The 17,669-nt window shown below is 52.9% G+C and overlaps 2 protein-coding genes across 2 annotated transcripts in view; one reads left to right on the top strand and one right to left on the bottom strand.

Annotated features, from left to right (window-relative positions):
• Positions 1-6,452, top strand: part of iqgap3 (IQ motif containing GTPase activating protein 3) — a gene marked incomplete at its 3' end in the record, with an annotated part of 34,605 nt that extends 28,153 nt beyond the window's left edge. Inside the window, exons 30-38 of the mRNA XM_083918348.1 lie at positions 199-331; positions 2,406-2,508; positions 2,714-2,846; positions 3,677-3,764; positions 3,881-4,093; positions 4,233-4,396; positions 4,519-4,644; positions 5,619-5,727; positions 6,339-6,452. Of these exons, the coding sequence (XP_083774474.1) occupies positions 199-331; positions 2,406-2,508; positions 2,714-2,846; positions 3,677-3,764; positions 3,881-4,093; positions 4,233-4,396; positions 4,519-4,644; positions 5,619-5,727; positions 6,339-6,452 (1,183 nt within the window). The remainder of the gene's footprint in view (positions 1-198; positions 332-2,405; positions 2,509-2,713; positions 2,847-3,676; positions 3,765-3,880; positions 4,094-4,232; positions 4,397-4,518; positions 4,645-5,618; positions 5,728-6,338) is intronic.
• Positions 6,453-14,188: 7,736 nt separating this feature from the next.
• On the bottom strand, positions 14,189-15,787 carry ankrd34a (ankyrin repeat domain 34A; the record flags this gene model as incomplete). Its single annotated transcript, XM_083918330.1, has 1 exon — positions 14,189-15,787. The coding sequence occupies one exon, from the start codon at positions 15,785-15,787 to the stop codon at positions 14,189-14,191; it is 1,599 nt and encodes a 532-aa protein (XP_083774456.1).
• Positions 15,788-17,669: the final 1,882 nt, after the last annotated feature.

Here is a 17,669-nt window from a genome sequence, read left to right as displayed (position 1 = left end):
ATGAAGACTCTGGTCTCTGTTGTTGGACTGATGAAGACTCTGGTCTCTGTTGGACTGATGAAGACTCTGGTCTCTGTTGTTGGACTGATGAAGACTCTGGTCTCTGTTGTTGGACTGATGAAGACTCTGGTCTCTGTTGGACTGATGAAGACTCTGGTCTCTGTTGGACTGATGAAGACTCTGGTCTCTGTTGGACAGGAAGTTCCTGGTCTGCGTCTGTGACGTCCCTGAACCCGAGGACAGATTCAACGTGGACGAATACTCAGAACTGCTCATCGTCAACAAACCTGTCGTCTACATCTGCGTCAGCGAGCTGCTCAACACACACCAGGTACACACACCAGGTACACACACCAGGACCAGGTCCACACACACCTGGACCAGGTCCACACCTGGACTAGGTACACACACACCTGGACCAGGTACACACACCAGGTACACACACCTGGACCAAGTACACACAGCAGGACCAGGTCCACACCAGGACCAGGTACACACACCTGGACCAGGTACACACACACCTGGACCAGGTCCACACCAGGACCAGGTCCACACCGGGACCAGGTACACACACCAGGTACACACACCAGGTACACACCAGGACCAGGTACACACAGCAGGACCAGGTCCACACCAGGACCAGGTACACACACCTGGACCAGGTACACACACACCTGGACCAGGTCCACACCAGGACCAGGTCCACACCGGGACCAGGTACACACACCAGGTACACACACCAGGTACACACCAGGACCAGGTACACACACCTGGACCAGGTACACACAGCAGGACCAGGTCCACACACACCTGGACCAGGTCCACACCAGGACCAGGTCCACACCGGGACCAGGTACACACACCAGGTACACACACCAGGTACACACACCAGGTACACACCAGGACCAGGTACACACACCTGGACCAGGTACACACAGCAGGACCAGGTCCACACCAGGACCAGGTACACACACCTGGACCAGGTCCACACCAGGACCAGGTCCACACCGGGACCAGGTACACACCAGGTACACACCTGGACCAGGTCCACACCAGGACCAGATACACACACCTGGACCAGGTCCACACCTGGACCAAGTCCACACCAGGACCAGGTACACACACCTGGACCAGGTCCACACCGGGACCAGGTACACACCAGGTACACACACCTGGACCAGGTCCACACCAGGACCAGGTCCACACCGGGACCAGGTACACACACCTGGACCAGGTCCACACCGGGACCAGGTACACACACCAGGTACACACACCTGGACCAGGTACACACACCTGGACCAGGTCCACACACCTGGACCAGGTCCACACCCGGACCAGGTCCACACCAGGACCAGGTCCACACCAGGACCAGGTACACACACCAGGTACACACACCTGGACCAGGTCCACACCAGGACCAGGTCCACACCAGGACCAGGTCCACACACCAGGACCAGGTACACACACCTGGACCAGGTCCAAACCAGGACCAGGTCCACACCAGGACCAGGTACACACACCTGGACCAGGTACACACACCTGGACCAGGTCCACACCAGGACAAGGTACACACACACCAGGACCAGGTACACACACCTGGACCAGGTCCACACCAGGACCAGGTCCACACCTGGACCAGGTCCACACCAGGACCAGGTACACACACCAGGACCAGGTCCACACACCAGGTCCACACACCTGGACCAGGTCCACACCAGGACCAGGTACACACACCAGGACCAGGTCCACACCAGGACCAGGTACACACACCAGGTAGACACACCAGGACCAGGTCCACACACCAGGACCAGGTCCACACACCAGGACCAGGTACACACCTGGACCAGGTACACACACCAGGACCAGGTACACACACCAGGACCAGGTCCACACACCAGGACCAGGTCCACACACCTGGACCAGGTCCACACACCTGGACCAGGTCCACACACCTGGACCAGGTCCACACCAGGACCAGGTACACACACCAGGACCAGGTCCACACCAGGACCAGGTCCACACACCTGGACCAGGTCCACACCAGGACCAGGTACACACACCAGGACCAGGTACACACACCTGGACCAGGTCCACACCAGGACCAGGTACACACACCAGGTACACACACCTGGACCAGGTCCACACACCAGGACCAGGTACACACACCACGACCAGGTCCACACCAGGACCAGGTCTCAGGCCGGACCTGGATCACACAGGATACCATGTCTTATTTTCTGTGTGTGTGTGTGTGTGTGTGTGTGTGTGTGTGTGTGTGTGTGTGTGTGTGTGTGTGTGTGTGTGTGTGTGTGTGTGTGTGTGTGTGTGTGTGTGTGTGTGTGTGTGTGTGTGTGTGTGTGTGTGTGTGTGTGTGTGTGTGTGTGTGTGTGTGTGTGTGTGTGCAGTTGTTGTTGGAGCAGCAGGAGGTCTTGTGTCCTGACCCCTCAGACCCCCTCAGGCTGCTGCTGAAGGACCTGGGATCAGTGCCCACGCTGCAGGAACTCATGGGTAACAACAACAACAACAACGATACTGTAACGATACAAACAACAATGACCAGGACCTGGAGTCGGGGGACCAGGACCTGGTGTCGGGGGACCAGGACCTGGTGTCGGAGGACCAGGACCTGGTGTCCAGGACCAGGACCTGGTGTCCAGGACCAGGACCTGGTGTCCAGGACCAGGACTTGACATGTGTGCTTTCTGGTCTCCAGGAGAGTCCTCGTCAGCAGATCCAGGGTCAGAGTCCCAGAGCAGCAGGATGGAAGTTTCTCTGACTCTCACCAACAAGTTTGACATCTTCAACGAGTCTGACGACAAACCAGACGCCAGAGGACTGCTGCTCAGGTAGCTTAGCATGTTAGCATGTTAGCTTCAACTGCTCAGGTAGCTTAGCATGTTAGCTTAACCTGCTCAGGTAGCTTAGCCTGTTAGCTTAACCTGCTCAGGTAGCTTAGCCTGTTAGCTTAACCTGCTCAGGTAGCTTAGCATGTTAGCTTCACCTTCTCAGGTAGCTTAGCATGTCAGCTTCACCTGCTCAGGTAGCTTAGCATGTCAGCTTCACCTGCTCAGGTAGCTTGGCATGTTAGCTTAACCTGCTCATGTAGCTTAGCCTGTTAGCTTAACCTGCTCAGGTAGCTTAGCCTGTTAGCTTCACCTGCTCAGGTAGCTTAGCATGTTAGCTTCAACTGCTCAGGTAGCTTAGCATGTAAGCTTCACCTGCTCAGGTAGCTTAGCATGTTAGCTTCACCTGCTCAGGTAGCTTAGCATGTTAGCTTCACCGGCTCAGGTAGCTTAGCCTATTAGCATGTTAGCTTCACTGGCTCAGGTAGCTTAGCATGTCAGCTTCACCTGCTCAGGTAGCTTGGCATGTTAGCTTAACCTGCTCATGTAGCTTAGCCTGTTAGCTTAACCTGCTCAGGTAGCTTAGCCTGTTAGCTTCACCTGCTCAGGTAGCTTAGCATGTTAGCTTCAACTGCTCAGGTAGCTTAGCATGTAAGCTTCACCTGCTCAGGTAGCTTAGCATGTTAGCTTCACCTGCTCAGGTAGCTTAGCATGTTAGCTTCACCGGCTCAGGTAGCTTAGCCTATTAGCATGTTAGCTTCACTGGCTCAGGTGTGTGCAGTACTGAGCGTGCTCAGACGTTCAGACTCTAAGGTTTGTTTGTTTTTTTTCAGCACGAAGCAGCTGATCATTGATGTCATCAGGACTCAGTCTGGTGACTCTCTGAGTGACATCCTCAGAGCGTCTGTGTCACATGACCAGGTACACACTCAGACACACACACACACACACACACTCTCACACACGCACACACACACACTCTCACACACGCACACACACAGGTGAACTCAGGTAAACTGGTCTCTCCTCCTCCACAGGAAGCGTGTCATGATTGGCTGCTGCAGCGGCGTGCTCGACAGGACGCTCGCACGCCCGAGAAGATGAAGAGGAACCAGTCGCTGGTCGCCAACGGCAACCTGCGTTTAGAGGAGAAGAAGAGGAAGATCCTGAGAAGTCTTCGTCGTCTGGAGGGACTCGGAGTCCTGAGACCGCCTCAGAGCGAGAACCAGATCCTGCAGATGATCGCAAAGGTCGCCACACACACACACACACACACACGTGCGCGCACACACACACACACAGGAATGCTGTTATTTGATTGGTTGATGCTGACGTCTTCTTTGGAGCGTCCATGTTGTTTCCACATTAACGCTCCTGAATGTTCCACAGGACGTCCGTCAGCAGCGCCTGCACCGTCAGCGCCGGGGGGCGGAGCTCCAGAAGCTGCGTCAGACCCTCAGCAGTCTGCAGGAGAAGAGCAGCTTCCACAGCGAACAGGTGGACTACTACAGACATTACATCACTTCCTGTCTGGACAACCTGACCGCCAACAGGTACACACACACACACACACACACACACACACACACACACATCATGTGAGCATGACATCATCATTACATCACGTATTGTTTCTGGCTGGAGCTGAATGTTGCTGATTGGTTGTGTGTGACAGTAAACCGACCAATAAGAAGGCAGCAGAGGGCAAAGGGAAGAAGAAGCCTCCTGCTCTGAGCTACAGCGCCGCCCGGCTGCAGGAGAAGGGAGTTCTGTTAGAGATCCAGGACCTGCCCGCGACACAGTGAGACAGCTTACTGTTGTTATTGTTATTGTTTACTGTTATTGTTCCAGATGGGACTGTCAACAACAACATGTCTGACTGTCAACGTGTCTGACTGTCAACAACAACATGTCTGACTGTCAACAACAACATGTCTGACTGTAAACAACAACATGTCTGACTGTAAACAACATGTCTGACTGTAAACATGTCTGACTGTAAACAACATGTCTGACTGTCAACCACAACATGTCTGACTGTAAACAACATGTCTGACTGTAAACAACAACATGTCTGACTGTCAACAACAACATGTCTGACTGTAAACAACATATCTGACTGTAAACAACAACATGTCCAACTGTAAACAACAACATGTCTGACTGTAAACAACAACATGTCTGACTGTCAGCAACAACATGTCTGACTGTAAACAACAACATGTGACATGTCTGACTGTCAACAACATGTCTGACTGTAAACAACTACATGTGACATGTCTGACTGTCAACAACAACGTGTCTGACTGTCAACAACATGTCTGACTGTTAACAACAACATGTCTGACTGTCAACAACAACATGTCTGACTGTCAACAACGAGTCTGACTGTCAACAACAACATGTCTGACTGTCAACCACAACATGTCTGACTGTAAACAACAACATGTCTGACTGTTAACAACAACGTGTCTGACTGTCAACAACATGTCTGACTGTTAACAACAACGTGTCTGACTGTCAACAACATGTCTGACTGTAAACAACAACATATGTGACTGTCAACAACATGTCTGACTGTTAACAACATGTCTGACTGTAAACAACATGTCTGACTGTAAACAACAACATGTGACATGTCTGACTGTAAACAACAACGTGTCTGACTGTAAACATGTCTGACTGTAAACAACATGTGACTGTAAACAACAACACGTCTGACGCTGCTGCTGAATGCTCTGAGGAAGTGAACTGAACCGAGCCGAACTGTTCCAGGTTTAAGAACGTGGTCTTCGACATCGTTCCTGGACCCGAGAACGGAAGTTTCACCGTCAAGGCTCGATTCCTCGGCGTCGAGATGGAAGAGTTCCTGCTCAAGTACCAGGTACAACCAGGCTAAATACTGAGCCCAACCAGGCCAAATACTGAGCCCAACCAGGCCAAATACTGAGCCCAACCAGGCTAAATACTGAGCCCAACCAGGCCAAATACTGAGCCCAAACAGGCCAAATACTGAGCCCAACCAGGCTAAATACTGAGCCCAACCAGGCTAAATACTGAGCCCAACCAGGCTAAATACTGAGCCCAAACAGGCTAAATACTGAGCCCAACCAGGCCAAATACTGAGCCCAACCAGGCTAAATACTGAGCCCAAACAGGCCAAATACTGAGCCCAACCAGGCTAAATACTGAGCTTAACCAGGCTAAATACTGAGCTTAACCAGGCTAAATACTGAGCCCAACCAGGCCAAATACTGAGCCCAACCAGGCTAAATACTGAGCCCAACCAGGCCAAATACTGAGCAGAACCAGGCCAAATACTGAGCCCAACCAGGCCAAATACTGAGCCCAACCAGAACCAGGCTAATTACTGAGCTAAACCAGAACCAGGCTAATTACTGAGCTGAACCAGGCTACATACTGAGCCCAACCAGGCTAAATACTGAGCAGAACCAGAACTGAAGAAACGTACTAACCCAGTCTGTGTTGTTGAAGGACCTGCTGCAGCTGCAGTACGACGGCGTGGCCGTGATGAGAATGTTCGACAAAGCCAAAGTCAACGTGAACCTGCTCATCTTCCTGCTCAACAAGAAGTTCTTCAAGAAGTGAACACACTCACCGTCCGTCTGTCCGTCTGTCTACTCCTGTCTGTCTGTGCGTGTTTATACACTCCTGTCTGTACACTCCTATCTACTCCTGTCTGTCTGTACACTCCTGTTTACTCCTGTCTGTCCGTCTGTGCACGTCTGTGTTTATACACGTCCGTCTGTATGTCCGTCTGTACACTCCTATCTACTCCTGTCTGTCTGTACACTCCTGTTTACTCCTGTCTGTCCGTCTGTGCACGTCTGTGTTTATACACGTCCGTCTGTATGTCCGTCTGTGCACTCCTGTACACTCCTGTTTGTCTGTCTGTCTTTATACACGTCCGTCCGTCTGTGCACTCCTGTCTGTCTGTGTGTGAATCATGTTTCTGGTGATTCATGTTAATAAAAACAAATATTCATAAATTCACACAAAGAACCAGAAGCTCAGAATGAAAGAACAACAACAAGGAGTTTTATTTTGAAGGGGTGAATCAGGAAACAGATGAATTACGGCACCAGCAGGACTCACACCCGTGCACACCTGTAAATATATGACCTTTATTACCTGTAACTTTTAAATGTGACTCAACTGTTTTTATATCAACTCTATAAAACGCAATAAACACGTTTTTAACTAAAACACACATCTGAATGTTTCTGAAGGGGGGGGGGTGTTACTGTGGTGATGCTGGGGGGGGGGGGCGTTACTGTGGTGATGCTGGAGGGGGGGGCGTTACTGTGGCGATGCTGGAGGGGGGGGGCGTTACTGTGGCGATGCTGGAGGGGGGGGGGCGTTACTGTGGCGATGCTGGAGGGGGGGGGGCGTTACTGTGGTGATGCTGGAGGGGGGGGGCGTTACTGTGGCGATGCTGGAGGGGGGGGGGCGTTACTGTGGCGATGCTGAAGGTGGGGGGGAGTCGTTACTGTGGCGATGCTGAAGGGGGGGGTCGTTACTGTGGTGAAGCTGGAGGGGGGGGCGTTACTGTGGTGATGCTGGGGGGGGGTCGTTACTGTGGCGATGCTGGAGGGGGGGGCGTTACTGTGGCGATGCTGGAGGGGGGGGTCGTTACTGTGGTGATGCTGGAGGGGGGGGTCGTTACTGTGGTGATGCTGGAGGGGGGGCGTTACTGTGGTGATGCTGGGGGGGGGTCGTTACTGTGGCGATGCTGGAGGGGGGGGCGTTACTGTGGTGATGCTGGGGGGGGGGTCGTTACTGTGGCGATGCTGGGGGGGGGGCGTTACTGTGGTGATGGTGTCGCTGCTCTTTATCTATAATCAGCATTTAAAAATGTAATAACTGGTTATTAATAATAACATTTAACAGAAAGACTCAACAGGGCGTTAACTTTGTTTAGTCTCAGGGATGAAAGGGCAGCACTGGAAACCTACAATGCTGCCCTTTCATCCCTTCATCCAACTGTTCACAAACGTCCTCCTGTGACTCCAACCACTGGACCAGGACCAGGCTGGGACTGGACCAGGACCAAGACCAGGACCAGGCTGGGACTGGATCAGCACCAACCAAGTCCAGACCTACTTCCACCAACAACTGTCACTTTAACGACGGAGCACAAAGGGTTCCAGTGACATCATCGGCCTGTGAGAGGTTAAAGACCTGGATCTCACACCAGGTAGTTGGACCAGTCCCAGCCTGGTCCTGCTCCTGCTCCTGGTCCTGGTCTGGTCCTGGTCCTGGTCCTGGTCCAGTCCCAGCCTGGTCCTGGTCCTGGTCCTGGTCCTGGTCAGATGTGTACATGAACTGATGGTGAAACGTCTTCCTGACAAAGAACCAGGTCCAGTTGCTTTGGACTGAAGCTGCTTTGAGGAGAACGACGACCTGAACATGAGAACCTTCACAGTGAGTGAGACGCACTGATGATGTTTTTATGGCCACAAATGTTCTAACTCATAAACGATCATTTAAATGTGTTATAGTGATAAGAGCAGCAGGAGGCGTCACGCAGGACCCCGGCAGCAGAGACCTGAGCCGGTGTAGAGTCACACAGATGAGTGGAGACTCAGAGAGAAGAGGAGGGTAGATAAAGGTCTAAAGTTAGAAGAGGTTTGATTAGAGCTGCTTTAAAAGACTGTGGTCCGTAACCTGCTGACGGCGGTTCTGAGGTCATTTCCTGTGCGCCTGTTGGGACGTAGAAAAAAGAAGGAGGGACCATGCGCGGACATTTCAAACAATGGCGGTGAAAGGTTCACGTTGGTGTGATGCGGAGGTGGAGTGTTTACTGCAGATTTGGTCGATGAAAAGATTCAAAAACAGTCGACAAGACGCACAAAAACTCCGAGGTCTACGGAAAGATCTGGAAACAAAGCCACGCATCGCCATGACGTCATCAATGCGTGTGACGTGTTACGGCGTGATGACGTATAGGCAGCAAGAAGCATTCTCCGAGGCCCAGGTAGAGTGAGTACAAACGGGCCTGGAGGGGGGGACAAGGACCCTAAAGCACGGGGCACGGGACGCACGCACAGTGGGAGGGCGCTCTAACCTGTGACGGTGACGGAGGAACAGTGGGAGGGCGCTCTAACCTGTGACGTTGACGGAGGCACAGTGGGAGGGCGCTCTAACCTGTGACGGTGACGGAGGCACAGTGGGAGGGCGCTCTAACCTGTGACGGTGACGGAGGAACAGTGGGAGGGCGCCCTGAGGGAACACTTCTTTATGTCACCTGGTTGAAAAGAGTCTAGGACACGAGTCGAGGTTCAGGTGTTTCTGAGGCTCCTGGTTTGATTCTGCAGATGAAGACACACACGTGTGTTTGGCTCTTTTCACCTGTCGTCTGTATATAAACATATAAACATGTGTAATAATAATAAGTGTTGAATCAGAGGCTGTTCTGCAGCTGTACGTGTTTATTAATGCAGACTCAGCACAGATCAAAAATCATACCACAGGAAAAACAGCTGTCATCATAAAAACGTGAAGCGCTCGTGATGTTCGTGACATCATCACGTCTGTGTCTGACATCATCACGTCCGTGTGACATCATCACGTCCGTGTGACATCATCACGTCCGTGTCTGACATCATCACGTCCGTGTCTGACGTCATCACGTCCGTCTGACGTCATCACGTCCGTGTGACATCATCACGTCTGTGTCTGACATCATCACGTCTGTCTGACGCGTCACGTCCGTGTGACATCATCACGTCTGTGTCTGACATCACCACGTCTGTGTCTGACATCATCACGTCTGTGTGACATCATCACGTCTGTGTCTGACATCACCACGTCTGTGTCTGACATCATCACGTCCGTGTGTGACATCATCACGTCTGTGTCTGACATCATCACGTCTGTGTCTGACATCATCACGTCCGTGTCTGACGTCATCACGTCCGTGTGACATCATCACGTCCGTGTCTGACGTCATCACGTCCGTGTGACATCATCACGTCCGTGTCTGACGTCATCACGTCTGTCTGACGTCATCACGTCCGTGTGACATCATCACGTCTGTCTGACATCATCACGTCCGTGTGACATCATCACGTCCATGTGACATCATCACGTCCGTGTGACATCATCACGTCCGTGTCTGACATCATCACGTCTGTGTCTGACATCATCACCTCCGTGTCTGACATCATCACGTCTGTGTCTGACATCATCACGTCCGTGTCTGACGTCATCACGTCTGTGTCTGACATCATCACGTCCGTGTCTGACATCATCACGTCTGTGTCTGACATCATCACGTCTGTGTGACATCATCACGTCCGTGTGACATCATCACCTCCGTGTCTGACATCATCACGTCTGTGTCTGACATCATCACGTCCGTGTGACATCATCACGTCCGTGTCTGACGTCATCACGTCTGTGTCTGACATCATCACGTCCGTGTGACATCATCACGTCTGTGTGACATCATCACGTCCGTGTCTGACATCATCACGTCTGTGTGACATCATCACCTCCGTGTCTGACATCATCACGTCTGTGTCTGACATCATCACGTCCGTGTCTGACGTCATCACGTCCGTGTGACATCATCACGTCCGTGTCTGACGTCATCACGTCCGTGTGACATCATCACGTCCATGTGACATCATCACGTCCGTGTCTGACGTCATCACGTCCGTGTCTGACATCATCACGTCTGTCTGACATCATCACGTCCGTGTGACATCATCACGTCCATGTGACATCATCACGTCCGTGTGACATCATCACGTCCGTGTCTGACATCATCACGTCTGTGTGACATCATCACCTCCGTGTCTGACATCATCACGTCTGTGTCTGACATCATCACCTCCGTGTCTGACATCATCACGTCTGTGTCTGACATCATCACGTCCGTGTGACATCATCACCTCCGTGTCTGACATCATCACGTCTGTGTCTGACATCATCACGTCCGTGTGACATCATCACGTCCGTGTCTGACGTCATCACGTCTGTGTCTGACATCATCACGTCCGTGTGACATCATCACGTCTGTGTCTGACATCATCACGTCTGTGTGACATCATCACGTCCGTGTCTGACATCATCACGTCTGTGTGACATCATCACGTCTGGACCAGTTTCAGTTTCTAACTCATTCTTTTTGTCGGAGTCAAACTTTTTACATAAATCGTCGTCTTTCTGCTCAAAGTGTAAACAGGAACAGGAAGTTCATTAAAAACATTTCAATCAAACTTTATCAAAACATTTCTGTAAATCAATCATGTTTCATCCGTGTGTCCGGAACAGAGCCAGGGTTAGCCTAGCTTAGCATAGAGACTGGAAACAGGGGGACTGTTAGCCTAGCTTAGCATAGAGACTGGAAACAGGGGGGACTGTTAGCCTAGCTTAGCATAAAGACTGGAAACAGGGGGGACTGTTAGCCTAGCTTAGCATAGAGACTGGAAATAGGGGGGACTGTTAGCCTGGCTTAGCATAAAGACTGGAAACAGGGGGGACTGTTAGCCTAGCTTAGCATAAAGACTGGAAACAGGGGGGACTGTTAGCCTAGCTTAGCATAGAGACTGGAAACAGGGGGGACTGTTAGCCTAGCTTAGCATAAAGACTGGAAACAGGGGGGACTGTTAGCCTAGCTTAGCATAAAGACTGGAAACAGGGGGGACTGTTAGCCTAGCTTAGCATAAAGACTGGAAACAGGGGGGACTGTTAGCCTAGCTTAGCACATGGCGCGCGAAAAGACCGTGAACGTGACAAGATGGAGGCTGTGACAGAACGGGCAGCAGTTACATGTGAGCGCCACAGGAGCCGCCACAAACAACTGCTCTACGATCTGACGGAGTCTGAGTTCAAGCCTCTGTTTGTGTCCTTATGCTAGGCTAGGCTAGGCTAGGCTAACAGCGGCCCTCTGTTTTCCAGGCTTTGTCTAACCACCAAAGAAACCAACGCTGATCGGTTCAAACTGGAGAAACTTCAACACGTCGTCACACGTCTCCAAACTGATCTGAGAGGGAAACACGACGGGGGTCAAGGGTCAGGACGGACTCAGACTCTGTGCTAAGCTAGGCTAACGGTCCTGGAGTCTGTTGTGGACACACAGGTGAAACCGTGGGGCTGTGGAGCGCCCTGCAGCGCCCCCTTCAGGCGCCCCGGGGGAAGTGCTTCAGGGTTGACATTACAGCAGCGGCTCTATTGCACGTCTTTACAGTATTTACACTCTCAGCAGGTTTGAGCTCGAACCGTCCGCACGACTTCTTTGGAATTTCATAAACAAGAAAACCACGTTTCGTCTCAACACGTGATCAAACATGAGCTCAGAGACGTCGTCACACGGGCCTCGGACCTGTGGACGAAGCCGGATCGGGGTCATTTACACAGGGACACCTGTTACAGTGTGAGCGTTAGAGTGCGGACGGGCAGCAGGTCGTTCATCACGTTCAGTCCCACAGGAAGGTTCGTGCTTTCATCCGTCGCCGTGAGGGAAACGGACCTCAGTGCAAATATAGCATCTGTAAACATCGAAGGAGTCGGATCATGAGTCTTTATGGTTTCATCACTTTGTGACTGGAGATGAGGAAGCGTCAGGAATGAGTTGTAAACGGAGAAGCGTCCTCCAGAGAGCGGCGCCCACGAGTCCCACTCCTGCCACCGACGCCTCAGTGTCACCGGTTAGCTAACTTTAGCGTCTCCACACTTCAGAGAGTGTGTGAGTGAAATGTCAGATTTGTTAATGTGGCGACCAGCAGTGTGGAGACGGGGGCGTCCGGGTCGGGCCGAGCGTAGCACGCCCGCGCTAGTGCAGCTGTTAGCGTCTTTTTGACGGCGTGTAAAGACAAAGGTAAACGTTCTAACGATGTTCAGAGAGAAGACGCTGGACTTGAGTTTGACGTCGTTAAATCAACTTTAACACTATTTTCATTATTATTTGGAGTTGAACAGAAGAGTTCACAGACCCCACCGGGGACGGGGTCACTGAAGACGACTCCAGGAGCCGTTGGTGTTTCTCCGTCACTGCGGTGGCGTCTCCCTCCGGTCTGAGGCCGTACGGTCTACGCGGATTCAAACCTCTACCTCATGAAGAGCGCCCCTGTCTGAGGCCGTACGGTCTACAGGGATTCAAACCGTGACCTCATGGAGAGCGCCCCTGTCTGAGGCCGTACGGTCTACAGGGATTCAAACCGTGACCTCATGAAGAGCGCCCCTGTCTGAGGCCGTACGGTCTACAGGGATTCAAACCGTGACCTCATGAAGAGCGCCCCTGTCTGAGGCCGTACGGTCTACAGGGATTCAAACCGTGACCTCATGAAGAGCGCCCCTGTCTGAGGTCGTACGGTCTACAGGGATTCAAACCGTGACCTCATGACGAGCGCCCCTGTCTGAGGCCGTACGGTCTACAGGGATTCAAGCCTTTACCTCATGAAGAGCGCCCCTGTCTGAGGCCGTACGGTCTACAGGGATTCAAACCGTGACCTCATGAAGAGCGCCCCTGTCTGAGGCCGTACGGTCTACAGGGATTCAAACCGTGACCTCATGAAGAGCGCCCCTGTCTGAGGCCGTACGTACGTGAGTCCATCAGTGATGGAGGTGAATGATCTCAGCTCTTCATGAGGTAACGGTTTGTGAAGGTCGAGCATCGGACTGGAGGAGACGCCACGGCAGCAGTGGAGGCTCCGTCACGGACTCGTCCATAGACCACACTGGTGGTGACGCGGCCCCCAGTGCGGTTCAGGTGAATCCTGGTCTGATAGAACCACAGTGGAGACTGAGTCTTCACCGCGGGTCGGACCGGACCGCAGGTTCACGCAGGAGCTTCAGTTCAGTTCCACATCTTTACATTAACGTGCAAAGTCTCATGAATGAGCGTAAACCGCCCTCTGACACCAGGGCGCTGGACTTTAGTGTCGCTGATCCCGGGGCAGACGATGAAGAAGGAGGAGCCAAACAAACCCGACGTAACGTTTGGAGTCCAGGGCGGAGGCGAGGCGTTTGGAGTCCAGGGTGGAGGCGAGGCGTTTGGAGTCCAGGGCGGAGGCGAGGCGTTTGGAGTCCAGGGTGGAGGCGAGGCGTTTGGAGTCCAGGGCGGAGGCGAGGCGTTTGGAGTCCAGGGCGGAGGCGAGGCGTTTGGAGTCCAGGGTGGAGGCGAGGCGTTTGGAGTCCAGGGTGGAGGCGAGCGTAAATGTGGTCGAGGTGCTTTGAACCAAACTCTCTTTCCTCCGGAGGATCAAAGTCGAGTTGGTGCAGAGAAGACGTTTGGGTTTAATGAGATCATCGTCGCGGCGATGGTCACAGACGTCTCTGCAGCTACCCATGATGCTTTGCTCCCGCGCCTCCTGTCGTCAATCCCCGTTGGACTCCACGACCTTCTCGGCGAGGATCTCCTGGAAGGTGGAGAGCTGCTTCATCTGCTCCGTCTGCATCGAGTGTCTCCTCATCAGCTTCTTCTTCATCTTGAAGTCGGGGCCCCGTTTGGGCGAGGCCGGGGCCACGGGGACCAGGATCTTGGGCCCGGCGTGGACGGGGGAGGTGGGCTTCCCGTTGGCCCGGATGTCTGGAATGGGTCTCTGGGGGTTGATGTTGAGCGGAGGCAGGAAGCCGGGCCTGGTGTGAGAGATGTGGTCCAGCAGGAGGGTCCCGGAGCCCCGGCGCTCCAGGAGCCCCGGGGGACGCCTGCGCATGGTGATGGGGGACACGGAGTTGGGGATGTTCTCCAGAGACTCCCTGGAGGAGCTGGCCAACAGGGACAGGGGGGACGCGTTGTACCTCCTCCGCTCCACAGACATCCGACCGGAGTCCGGAGATCCAGGGATGGACTCCGGACTGAGGTGGGTGTCTGACTCGTAGTGCTCCATCCGGGTCAGTTTGGGGTGAGCCAGGGCGCGGGCAGCGACCGCCCCAGGTCCCCCCGCGTTCTCCTGGGACTCCGGGGCCGTGTTCCTGCGGTACAGGATCTGGTGCTGCTGGACTTTGTCGGCCCAGGAGGAGCCAGAGAGCGCGGCGTAGTCCTCGGAGCAGGACCGGTCGATGAGTTTGGGGGAGCAGGGGTCGTGGGTCTCGATGCTGTGTCGCCGTGACAACAGAGGTCTCCCCGGTTCTGTGATGGACAGGCCGTTAATCTCTGTGATGGTCTTGCTCAGATCGTAGCCCCCCTCCTCCTCCAGGCCCCCGCCGGCTCTCTCCTGAGGAACCTCGCTCAGCACCGACGGCGCCACCAGGCCCCAGGGCTCCGAGTTCAGCCGCTTCAGCAGCTTGCGTGGCGGCGGTCTCTTTTCTCCCGGAGGCCGAGCTGAAGGTAACGGTAAAGCCGAGGTGAGCGCGAAGCTGAAGATGCCCTCGTCCGGACCCCCGTCTCCTGCCGGCGAGGCGGTGCCGATCACCACCTCAGAGGGAGACATGCAGGCCGGGGACAGTTTGTCCACGATGCACGGCGAGGGCGGCGCGTTGAGGTACTGCTTGGTCTTCTTGGTGCCTGACGGAGACGTGTCGGTGGTGATGATGATCACTTCCTTCCCTTTGGCTTTGCAGGCGTCCAGCAGCACCTGCAGAGTCTCGCGGTCGCCCTTGTTGATGGCGTGAACAAGAGCGGAGGAGCCGGAGTAGTCTTTGAGGCTGGGGTCGGCTCCGTTCTCCAGCAGGAGCGACACCACCTCCTTCCCCGCCTGCTCGGCGCAGGCGTGCATCAGCGCCGTTCTCCCGCTCTTGTCGGGGATGTTGGGGTCGGCGCCTTTCTCCAGCAGGTACCTGACCATCCTGTGCCGGGTCTGCGGGTCCTCGTAGCTCGCTAAGCAGGCGGCGGAGATGGGCGTCTCCCCGCGCTCGTTGCCCTCGTTGATGTAAGCTCCGCCCTCCAGGAGCAGGCGGGTCAGCCTCAGCTTCCCCTGGAAGACGGCTTTGAGGAGGGCGTTCCCCTCGGTCTGCAGGGGTCCCCCATCGCCCATGGTCCCGCGCCCTCACCTCAGACCCCCCGCCCGGCTGCGCTCACTGCCCATCCTCCACAAGACGAGATGCCACCTGCAGGAGAAACACAGGAGGTCAGTTCAGCGCCTCAGGAGCAGGACCAGGCTACGGTGCTGGGGCCTGACTGGGGTACAGGGGCACCAGTGGACCGGGTCTGAACCGGGTCCTTCTCTTTAATAACCCTGTTCCTGTTGAACCAGAGACGAGGCCTCAGCTTCTGCCTCAGCTCTGGAAACAAGAGGAACTCAAACGCACCCTGAAGAAACACCCGCTCTGATACAGACGACTTTAACTTTAACCTAATATTTTAATACTTTATATTTTATATTTATCTTTAACTTTAACTTTATATCTTAATACTTTTATCTTCGTATCTTTGTCGTAACTTTCCCGTCGTTCTCTCGTGATGAACTTTGTGTCGGTTTGAAGAAAATCAGCAGAAAATGATTTTCTGTCTCAACTGCTTAAATAAACACGTCTCTGAATGACGTGTTACACACACACACACACACAGAAACACAGAGACACTCACACACACACACACACACACAGAGACACACACACAAACAGACACACACACACACACACACACAGGGACACACACACACACACAGAGACACACACACTCACAGGTGGACTCTGAACCTGTCACATGTTTGTATTGTGTGTGTGTGTGTGTGTATGTCTGTGTGTGTCTCTGTGTGTGTGTGTGTGTCTCTGTGTGTGTGTGTGTGTCTGTGTTCACAGAATCCACCTGAACACACACACAGAACCAGCTGTCATCATGTTGTTATGAACAGATATTATAATATTTTATTCATCTTTAATCGTCTGGAGCCGATCGGACACAAAACATTTTAAAATTTAATATAATATAAAATACAATAATATGATATAAACTAATATAATATAAAATACACTAATATGATATAAACTAATATAATATAAAATACAATAATATGATATAAACTAATATAATATAAAATACACTAATATGATATAAACTAATATAATATAAAATACAATAATATGATATAAACTAATATAATATAAAATACAATAATATGATATAAACTAATATAATATAAAATACAATAATATGATATAAACTAATATAATATAGTTTGTGTTCTTTGAGTTTTTATCAGATAAAAACAGAAACTTGATGTTTTTATTAGTTTGAAACAAGCTCAGATATTAATAAACCTGCTGACGTCACACAGGTGTGCGCGCGCGTGTGTGTGTGTGTGCGCGCGTGTGTTGATGAGTCCTCTGCAGATGAAGATGAGGCTGTGCAGGAATGTCAGACCCGGGTCGGTCCCGGGTCTTTACCGGGTCCGTCTCTACGTCAGCTCGTGCCCGTGACGCAGTGGTTTCTATATTTACACACAGCCGCGTGCGTGTGTGTGCGCGTGAATGCTAGCACACACACGCACGTTGGATCAGATCCTTATTTGCTGCATCATCATCATCATCATCATCATCATCATCATCACCGTCACATCTGGAGCCTGAACCGTTTCATCTCTCCGTTAAAATCACCGTGAACACGCGCACACATGCACGCGCACACACACACACACATGAACGGGGTCTCGAGCGTCTTGGTTCTTACCGCGGAGCTGCAGAAGAGGCGCCTCCATCATCTTCCTCCTCCGCCCGTTACTCACCGACGGCTGCCGCTACCGAGAGAGGAGCCGCAGCACCGGCGCCCCGCCCCCTGCAGGGCCGCTCCCAGCGGGGCCGGGGCCCGGGCACCCCCGCCCCCCCCCCCCCCCCCCCCAGACCCTTTATTAACAACAGAAAAATATATGTTTATAAATAAACAGCAACACATGTCCTGGAGGGTCATCAGAGTCCTGG

Source organism: Echiichthys vipera (assembly GCF_963691815.1).
Source record: "Echiichthys vipera genome assembly, chromosome: 8".
NCBI lineage: Eukaryota > Metazoa > Chordata > Actinopteri > Perciformes > Trachinidae > Echiichthys > Echiichthys vipera.
Note: the sequence above shows the minus strand (reverse complement) of the source record. Positions and strands in the feature narration are given on the sequence as shown.